We start from the raw sequence: 10,100 nt of genomic DNA, 5'->3' as shown, positions 1-10,100 counted from the left end.
GCTGGCACCTTCGCCCTGCCTGTGGGCAGTGCTGGGCTTGGCCCTGGGCTGGCTCTGCCCACCGCTCCCCCTCCTCTGTAACTCAATCCCTGCTCCCGCCCTGCAGGACACACCCCGCCGCTTGGCCGGCTGGGCCTCCAAACTTGGTCAATCTGTTAGTCAGTCAACAAATATCGACCCAGCTCCCTGAGAGTCAGCCCCCTTCTCAGGGCGTGGCTGGTCGGCCAGGCCACACCTCCTGGGTACTGGTGGCCAGAGAGAGTGGGGAATAGAGGCTGGGGACAGGCCAACCGTGCCTGTAAAATGCACTGTGACTCCCCTTCTCTGATCCCTGACCCCCAGAAGGCCAGACCACCCCAGCAAATTTTGGTAGGAAGTAGGGCCAAGGTTGGTGGGGGAGGGAGTGAGAGTCTGGCTCTGCGAGACCCAGGTCCCTTCAGAAGGTGGGGGAGGTGGCCAGGGCTCTCTCCAACATCTCTGCTGTCCCCCCCACCCCCAGTTTTGGCTCATGCCTGGCCCAGCCCTCCCCCGGAAGCCCCAGTGCCCAGCCTGGGAGAGGCTGTCCGTTCTTACCGAGACGCACCGCTCCCACACCTCGGGCTGCCCCCTCCTTTCCTTCCTGACTGTGGGCGGGAAGTTGCTAGAAAGAGAACCTTCTAGACACTCCAGGGTCATGGCCACCCTGTACCTTAGCCCTTGGTCCCAGCTACAGCCCAGCCAGTGCAGATGCTCTGCTGAAGACACATGGCAGAAACCTGCCATTGACCCTGAGACTCTGTCCTTCCCCACGTCCACCCTCCTCAGCTCCTTGTCGCAGGGTGGGGTGGGGTGGGGGGTGGGGACACTGTGGGAAATCTGGGCTGTCTGAGCCCAGCAGGACCTGCTGGCAGCGTGTGACCGTGTTAGACGGAGTGATGGGTCCCCGTGTGTGGATACCGGTGTCACAGCGCACTCGGTTGCTTCCTGTGTGTGTGTCTGACCTCGTGTGTGAGAGAATGCCTGTTTAGCCCTCTGCCCCCGCACGTGGCCTGTGAGTTTGGCTCCGCCCGCGCACACCTGTTCCCCGTTTCCCTTTGGCCCAGCAAGACTCCAGGTCTCCAGGAGACCTCGCCTGTCTCCTCATCACTCCCAGCCCTGCTGACCTCACACCTGGCCCCACACCTGGCCCCACGCCTGGCCCCACACCTGGCCCCCACACCTGACCTCACACCTGGCCCCACACCTGGCCCCTCTCCGATCCACCTCCTTGGAGCCCCAGGGCATGGCGGGAACATCCAGCTGGGTGCTCAGGCCCCAAACCTGGGAGCAGTCCTGGGTTCCCCTCCTTCCCTCCCTCACCCACACCGGCCAGGCTGGTTCACCCTGGACCCCGAGCCCGGCCAGCCCTTTCACAACTCCTGCCCTGCTCTGGGGCCGGCCTCTCTCACTGGCTGGCATCACAAGCCTCCCTCGGGGTCTTTCAGTCTCCGCAGGCCCCAAGTAGCCAGAGGGATCTTTTAACCATCAATCAGATCACACCTCTCTCTCCTACTTCCAACCTTCCAGAGGCTTCCCGAAAATAAACTCGCCGTTGCCTGTCCCCCTGGCTGCACCTCCCATCACACTCACTCCGTCCTAGCTGCCTTTGCACTTGCTGCTCCCTCAGCCCGCGAGCCTCACCCCTAGATTTCCCCCAAGGCACCTGTTCTGCATTCTGGCCAGAGGGGCCTTCCCTGACCACCTTAGGCAGGGCGGTCCCTCTCCCCTCAGACACTCTCTCTTTCCTCCACCTTCTTCGTGCTTCCGGGAGCCGACAGCCGAATCGATGGGCCCTCTCATTCCGCGTTGGCCTTCCCAGCGGCAGAGGGGGCCCCGTGGCAGGGCCCTGCTCCCTGCTGCATCTGCGTCCCCAGGGAGCCCCGTGCACTGCGGTCACTGAGTAACTGATTGTTGATGTGCTCCGGTGGCCTGTGCAGGTGCAGGTGCCCGGCCTGGTGCGGTGTGTTGGACCCTTTGCTGGGCTCTGTCCTGAAGCCGGGCACTGGAAGTTGTCACCAGGGTCGGGTTCCAACCCTGGCTAAAGTGACCTTAGGGACATTCTCAGGCTGTTTCCGAGCTGACATTTCCTCGCCTGAGAAGGCAGCGGAGATCACGGCCATCCCTGTGGTGGGCAGGTCACCTGCCTGGCACCACCCGGCCTTGGCCGCTTAGCAAGGGGGCACAAGGACCTCTCCAAGCCCCCCTCGCCCTCAGAATTTGGTGGGTCCCTGAAGATCTTGGGTGGGCCTAACTACCTTCCCAGAGCAGCCCCACCCTGTGACCCCAGGCCCTGGAGAGAGGGACCGAGGGCCCAGCCTGGGGACAAGGATAGCAACGCTGCTTTGTGTCTGGCGGGGTCAACCCCCAGCTCACAGGATCACACCCAGGGAACAGAGAGAGGAAACTGGGGCCTGGGGGGTGTCCGCGGGCAGGGTGCAACAGGGAGGAGGCGGTGCCTCGCCTTTCCCTCCCCCAGCTCCTCTTCGAGAGCACGGAGGGGGCTCCACCACTGGCTCGTGCTTGGCCACCCTCCCACGGATCTGGGCCTGGAGTCGTCAGAAGGTCACTGAACCTGGCTTGCCTCCGCCTGCACCGTCCTGGCCTTGACTCCTCGGTCCCACTGACCTCTTCCGGCCCCAAGGTCCCTGTGGCCCACCCCAACCCTGGCCCCGCCGGTTCTGAGGGCTCTGCCCCGTTACTTTGTTCCTTTCCGGCTTATCTTCCAAGGCCCAGCCCACTGAGGTTAATGTTGGCAAAGGTGGCTGGGCAGCCCAGAGTGGGCGGGGCAGGTGCTTTAAGCCGGGCCCACCCCAGGCCCCGCCCCCCCTTCCCTGGTCTCCCTTAAGTCCTTGCAGAACCTGCCCTTCTTGGAGTCCCGGTCCTGCGGGGTAGGGGCGGGGAGTGCGCCCCTCCGCAGCGCAGAGCGTGGGGTGGGAGGTGGGTCGCCTGACTCGGGTACTGGATTCCACCGTCTGGATAAACACTCGCATGGGTGCCCCACGTTTGGCTGCAAGCCGCGGAGGAGCAGGGGCCCGGCCCCTGGGGCGTCCACAGCCTGAGGGCGACTCCGCGGGGGTGCTGTGAGACCCCCAGGGCCTGAAGTGGGGCTGTGCCTGTGGGGCCACTACTGAGGGGTGGTGTGGAGTGCCCAGGGCCTCGGACCCACGAACAGTCTAGGTCCCTGCAAAGGAGGAAGGTGGGGCCGCCTTTGGCACCATGGCCGGGCTCAGCGGTGCACCCACCCCGGCCAGACCCGGCTGGAGCAGGACAGTCTCGGTTTCGCTCCGGGGGCGGTGTGACCCAGTGCTCCGGCTGGGATGCCTGCTCTGCTCCCCGACACAGAGTGAAAGCAGGGAGCGGTTAGTCACGAGGGGCCTTCTCAGGGCCCTTCCCCACACCTGCCTCGGGAAAGCTTCTTGGACACACCTGGGTGTCCGGCCTGGAGCAGTTTGGGGGGACTTTCATTTCCTCCGTGGCTGGTCACAGCGGGGTTCTCAGCCCAGGCTGCACCTTTGAGGCCCACGCTCAGAGAGCTGGGTTAAATGGCCTCAGGTCCTTGGGGCTCTGGACTCGGAAGGGCCGTCTGGTGAGTCTAATGGGCAGCCAGAGCTGCGGATCTCTGGGCCAGTAGGTGCAGCTGTAGTGGGGGTTTGGGGCAGGAAGGTCTGGAGCCCACGCAGCTTCCTCCTGAGGGTGGGGCTTGTGGGCAGGCCAGTGTGGGAGCCCTAAGCCTCGATTTGCCTGTTGACCCATGGGCAGCCCTGGCCTAGGCTCTGGCCATGCAATCTTCCCAGGCTCCTGTGAAGGTTCTGCCACAGGCCCAATGCGCCCTTCATCTGCAAGCTGAACAGACGGTCGGCCGAGGCCAGCTTCCCCAGCCGCTCCTCCTCCACCCTCCCGGGCTTCTGGTCCACTCCTTGGTATTGGAATATACACTGATGATAAGTGCTCAAAAACAAAAACAAAACCCCAAACAACTGGTCAGGAGGGGAAATCTCAGTATGCCCAAGTCCCAGATAAGTGGCCGCTGTCTCCTCCCACCTGTGAGAGGGTCTGCGAACCCTCACGGGGACACCTCAGCTTCGCCAACCATTTGCTCACATGCAAAGGTGTGAAGCCGTGGGTGGGGGGTGTGATGCTAGAGGAGGCAAGAGAAGGTGAAGAGAGGGAGAGGGAGAGGGATGGGGAAGAGGTGACAGAGGGCCAGGGCTGCAGCCAGAGTCTAGAACCCGGGCGGGAACTGGGGTGACCTCTCTGGCAGGCTGGGCTGCTCTGCTGTGGAGAGGGCACCTTGGGGCACAGCGCAGACTAGCTGCTGGGGTTTGGGCTTTGTCTCTGGGTAAACTCCAGGTTTCCGGGCTGACACACGGTCCTGTGCCATGTGAGATGAATAACATGCCTAGCAGATCCTGTGACAGACAGGAGGCCGCAGAACACAGTAGTCACAGTGTCTCAGCTGGTGTGCCCAAGGGCCATGGGCGCCATGGATAGCACACACCAGGCCGGTGGCTCACCTCGGGTGGGGTGGGGGCTGTGGTTCCCTCAGGCTGCACTTAGAAAGGGCTGGAATCCTCGTGAGAGGATGGTGAGCCAGACTGCTTCTGACAAGCCAGGGGCCTAACATGCAGCAGAATGGGCTTATTGCTCCCCTTGGGGTCAAGGTCTGGGGCTCCTGAGATCCTGCGGCCCTTCTCCCGAACTCCAGAAGCTGGAGAACCAAGAGACCCAAGGTGCAGGCATGAGGCTGGGCAGTGGGTATAGAGAATAGAGAACGGAGTAAGCAGAGGCGCTGCCGGAAGAGAAGCAGTCCATCCACAAGAGGGCGCAGTTTTACATGTTTATTTTTGGCAGGCAGGAAGGAAATCATTGCAAATCTCTTGACTTAACAATGCTCGCCCCTGGAAACGTGCACATTCCACATGTAGTGCTTCCCGAGTAATGCTGGATTGCTCATCACATTCAAATGTCCAACAGAAATCCATGACCACCCAGACACCAGCATCTCCACTCCTTGGGAGTGGGGGCGGGGGTTAGTCTGTAGAGAAGCGCCCCCTGGAGAACGGAACAGGACCAGACACCATCAGGTTACAGTAAAAAAGGAACAGAGGCAGCCAGTCCGTTTGGCACAGGTAACTAACTGCAAGAAACTTCAAGCCACCCACTCTTCTCGATCCCTGGCACGCCACTGTCCACCACAGCACCTTGAAAAGCAGAGGCACAAACGTCACGAGTGTTTGACCCTAGGGCTGTGTGGTTCTGGATTTTTATTAGAAAGCCATCTTTCGAATACAGGGTTGGAAAATGTTGCCAGGATATGGAGTTACAGATACCCCGCGTTCCCGAGCTGTGACCAGGACAAGTCAGGGTCACCTTCAGAGCCAGCTCATCAGAAGGCACGCCACGTCGAAGCAGCTTCCCCACTGACCACCAGCAGTGACAGGTGGTGTTCCTTGTCAGTGGACAAACAGTAACGGTGAAACCACAGACCGACACGCAGGGCTCTGGAGCACTGCAAGACGGAGCAGCAGCGACCTCGGACACGCCCAGGCTGCACTGAGGCCCCGCCGGAGATGTCGGAGCATCACAGAGCACAGAGTCCGTGCCCCACGGTATCCTCTCCCAGATCTTTGTGCAAAAAAACATTGGTCCAGACGGCTACATTTTAACCTGGCACAGAAGGGGCCGTGGAGACTCAGGAGGTCAGATTTCTCTTTTGGCTAAAGAGTTAGGGATGTTTTGGTAACATGGGAAGTCTATGGCACAGAGAGATCTCTAATTGGTTTCAATTAGGTTTTTAAAGCCCACGATTTAATAAAAGGTAATAATTAAAAACAATACCCGTATTTACCTTAAAAAACATAAACCCCAAACATTCATCTCATTTCTTGGCCTTATGTTAGAAATCTATTGCTTCATTTACATGTCGATGATTAAAAATATATAGATACTTTGATTATGTACATAAAACAGAATGAAGAATGAAAATAAAAGTGGAATTTTGGAGTGTGTTCCAATCAGGTGCACAGAGCCCAGGACCCTCAGAGGGCCTCTTGGTCCCGCGGCCCCTGCGGTGGGAGCCGGCTCCGCCCTCCCCGACTCCCTGCCAGGGAGGCGCAGGGCGCGTGCACTGTCGGTGCGTGCGCTGTCCGGGGGGCTCCCAGGTGAAGGGTCCGGCTCAGGCCCCCGAGTGTCTCCACTCCATCTGGCACTGTTTCTAGGTTCTATTCCCCTGAAAGATTCTAGGATTTCTGTCCTCTCTGTTCCCCATTCCAAACAAGACTTCGCGATGCCCAAGAAAGAAGGGGCACAGGCGAGGGTCTATGGCTGCCATCGGGACCGAGCTGTGTGGGTTTCAACACACGACGAGACACTGGACTGCAACATTCAGGACATTTAAGGCAGCGGGTTCATTTAATGACGAGTTTCTCAGGTCAAGGTTTATGGCACGTGCAGCTCTGCCACGTCACCGCCATTGTCTGTGGTCACACCTGGCAGGGGGCCGATTCTATTGTGGGTTACTGGGTTTACGACACTCAGAACGCTGGGAGACTGGGGTACCCCTGAATACTCACTTCTGAACGCGAGGCAGTCCACAGACCGAAGTGCTGTTGGGAAGACGTGATTGGCAACTGGCTTCATTATTTTGTGAATGAAAACAGAAAAGCAAGTTTACTTTGACACCCCATTTCCCCGTCTTGTGAGTGCCGGCTGCTCCCACCAGCACTCTGGTGGAGGCCCGCCCACAGAGGACCAAGGCCGTGGCGCCAACACGAAAGGTTTCTTTTTCATTGTTTTTAAGAGCAATACTCTACAGACTGTCTCGTCGTCAAGCAACGAACATGGCACTGCTTAAAATTTCTCACTGGGAAAGGCTGCAAAAGAAGCCCCGGCTCGGGGAGGGAGCCCTTTCTCTCCCTGACTTGGGGCGAGGAGTCCCACTCACATCTACACAGGTCCGTCCCCCCGCCCCCAGACAGAGGCTGTGCTTGAAAAGAGACCAGGGGGGACGGACTTGGGCCAAGTCAGCATGGTGGATGGCTGAGGCCACAGGTTCTCCAGAGAGAACAGTCAGCTCATCCCAGGCTCTGAGGTTGAATGCAGTTTAAAATGAACGCCACCCTCGAGGGGTGGGCTGGCCCTTTGCCTGTACCCTCTGAGCTCCCACAGCCAGAGCCAGGGGAGGGGCGCCCTTGGCGCAGTCCGCCGCGGGCGGGACGCCTGTGTTTCTAACCCTGTCCAAGTGTGCAGCGCAGCAGTGAGCAGATTCTGGGCATAGGCACAGTGGCAAAGAACAGTGTAACAGCCGCTGGTCAGTTCCATTTGGTGGCAGCGCGGTAGCAGCAAAGAAAATTCCCCAACAGCTCCACCTGCATCCAGCTTTTGGAAAGGAGAGATGTAAAAATCAATAAACAGTTAAAAAAAAAATCCAAGGGTTTCAGTTTCTTGTAACTGCTCTACCCAAAACAACTACAACAACTAGAAAACACACAGAAGTATGGCAGTAATGTGACAGTGGAAGGGACAGGATGTCACTTTTCAAAGGAAAAACGTGTCTCTGAGACCAATTTGTCACCACTGAAAATCCTAACAGCATACAACAACCTACTGTTTCCGAAGTGCTGAGCCACGCGGTTGCAGACACATCCCCAGAGTCAGAAGTGAGCGGAGACACGGATGGGTCACACGCAGCCCTGGCAGGAGCCTGACCCCGCGGCACGTCACAGGTCGGCCCGGCCGCCACACCCGTTGGGGGCCGGGCTCCCACGGCTTGCTCTCAAACCTCGCCACCCCTCCCCCCCAGGTTCTAGAAAATTGTCATTTTATCTTTTTAGAGAATCTAAGACAATAAAAGACTAAAAGATGTCTGGAAATACGTTGTGTAGAAAAATTAACTCTCAGCTGAAAATAACGTTCAAAAAGGCACTTCATCCTGTAGGAAAGAGATTCTGAGTTGGGTCAGCTGCTCCGGGCTGGGGTAGCGGGGAACGGCCGTCTGCGCGGAAGGGGGGCAGCTGAAAGGAAGTCTGACAGATACCAAGCTTTTTTTTTTTCCCCCATTTTTTTCTTTTTGGTATGTTTTAAGAAAAGCAAATCCAGTAAAATGCGTGTCCCTTTATGAAATTCATTAAAAGAGTTCATTTTAAAATAGTTGTTTCTGTTCTTAAAAAATAAAACAGGTAGGTATGGCCACGATCACCCCGTGGCCCGGAGCACGGCGTGTCCTCACGTTCAGCTCCTGGGGAGCTGGAGGCCAGGCTGTGGGCTCCAGGGCGCGGGCGGGAGGCGGGCGGAGGCCGGGGCTACCTATTGCAGAGTCTGTGCAGCATGCTGTACACGCTGTCCTCCTGGCTCAGGCCCTCGAAGAAGGGGATGAGGTCCAGCAGCTCCGTGTCGGTCATGTCATCGAACCAGGACTGCACGGGCACCTGGAAGACAGAGTGTGGAGGGGCAGCAGGACTGTCCCGGGCACTGGGGGCGGCTCCGAACCGGACTGGGGGGCCCGCTTTTTTTCTAAGAACGTTTTCTTTGGTAAGGAGGCCGGGTATCCAGCAATCATCTCCATCCTCAGGACTTTGTTTGTTCCTCGTTGCAACTAGGATTCGTCCAAAGCAACCTGGCTGGGAAAATGGCCCCGGAAGGCAGGGCTGCCTGTGCCCAGGGTGAAACCTTTGCCTGTTCTCTTTCCCTGCCGCAGAAAAGATGGCCCGGGGTACAGAATGTCTAAGAACTAGCCTTGCTGGTTGCCAATTTCCAGACACTCTTTCCATCAAACCAACTCCTTGGAGCTCACAGAACCTGGAGTCAGAGATTCCTAACCACCCTGGACACCAGGGAGCCCAGGGGTGGGGGACAGCAGGGTCCACTTGGGGCGACTGTGTCAAGTTGTGAGGCAAAGAGAAGCGGGGACATCCTCCCAGGCTTAGCACTGATGGTTTAAAGGAGAAGTACAAAGTTTCAGGGCATTCTGAAGCTGTGGGCCCAGAACTGGATTTTTCCTTAAAATTAGAAGATTTTAAGATGATAAGATTAGTTTTAGACAGAAGAGTGGTAGTATCCAGGGAGAAGAGATTTACCAAGAAATTTGGGGGAATTAAAAGTTTGAAAGTAATAGTTGATCCTTTTATAAATCTGAAGACTGCTTATAAACATAATTCACGAGGTAATTAAGAAACCTAAACAAGGTAGGGAACACCACAAATGACGACTGCTAGAGAAGCAGTAGAAGCAGGGGAGAAGCCAGCAAGGCTCATCTAAATTTATCTTTGTTGACAGTTCGGATGTTGGAACCATGTCAACGTAGCATGTGACTGAAATAGAATCAAACCATTAAGAAAAAAAGCAAAAAAATTAAAAAGCGCTAAAAAAAATGAGCTAAGTGTGTAAAAGTTGGTGATGTCACCACGGAGAATTATTCCAAGTAATTTTAAAAGCTAGTGTTGTCTATACATTTCTCCAAAAAATCATGGATGCATCCAATTGTCTTATTAGGAATGCCATTAGTACTATTATTTTGAAATTATTATACATTTATTATAGAATAAATCAAACGTAATGATGTTAATATCTTTAGGAATGAAGACTTTCAGTCTAAAAGGAGACACAAATACAAAAACAAGGAAATTACATAAGAACTGTTATCAAAGTGAATTGGGAAAACCAGTGTAAATTTGTAATTCGGTTTTCACTTAAGAAATATGTCTATTTCAGCTCTGCCCAGTAGGAAGGGCTAAATGCAAAGGATGTCCCAGTAACAACGAGAGCCCTGCCAAAATGGTCTCAGAATCACTTCTGCTGACAGGGACCGCGCTCCACAGAAAAGTGGCTGATTACAGGGCTGAAGCAAGAAATGGATCAGGTGAAAAATATTAAAGATGGAAGCCTTGGTATAACAGGTCATTGAAAAGACAGAAAGAAAGAAATGGACAAAGTAAGCCTGGAACTTCTGTTGTGCCCGAAAGCAGGAAGCAACCAAAGACTACACTGTGATTGGAAGGCAGTCCCCTGGCCAAAGGGGAAGATTTAAGCATACAAAAGAATAACAAATAGTTTAAATCAAACAATAAAAAAAAAATCCATGAATC

The 10,100-nt window shown here is 55.8% G+C and overlaps 1 protein-coding gene across 2 annotated transcripts in view; it reads right to left on the bottom strand.

Annotated features, from left to right (window-relative positions):
• Positions 1-4,842: 4,842 nt before the first annotated feature.
• Positions 4,843-10,100, bottom strand: part of CTDSPL (CTD small phosphatase like) — a 113,887-nt gene continuing 108,629 nt past the window's right edge. For both annotated transcript variants that reach the window (XM_037148277.2, XM_037148278.2), the window contains one exon: positions 4,843-8,444. In XM_037148277.2, coding sequence (XP_037004172.2) covers positions 8,319-8,444 — 126 coding nt within the window. In that variant the 3' untranslated portion in view covers positions 4,843-8,318. The remainder of the gene's footprint in view (positions 8,445-10,100) is intronic.

The sequence above is a fragment of the Artibeus jamaicensis genome, unplaced genomic scaffold (assembly GCF_021234435.1).
Source record: "Artibeus jamaicensis isolate MK-2021 breed Jamaican fruit bat unplaced genomic scaffold, CSHL_Jam_final contig_519, whole genome shotgun sequence".
Taxonomy (NCBI): Eukaryota; Metazoa; Chordata; class Mammalia; order Chiroptera; family Phyllostomidae; genus Artibeus; species Artibeus jamaicensis.
Note: the sequence above shows the minus strand (reverse complement) of the source record. Positions and strands in the feature narration are given on the sequence as shown.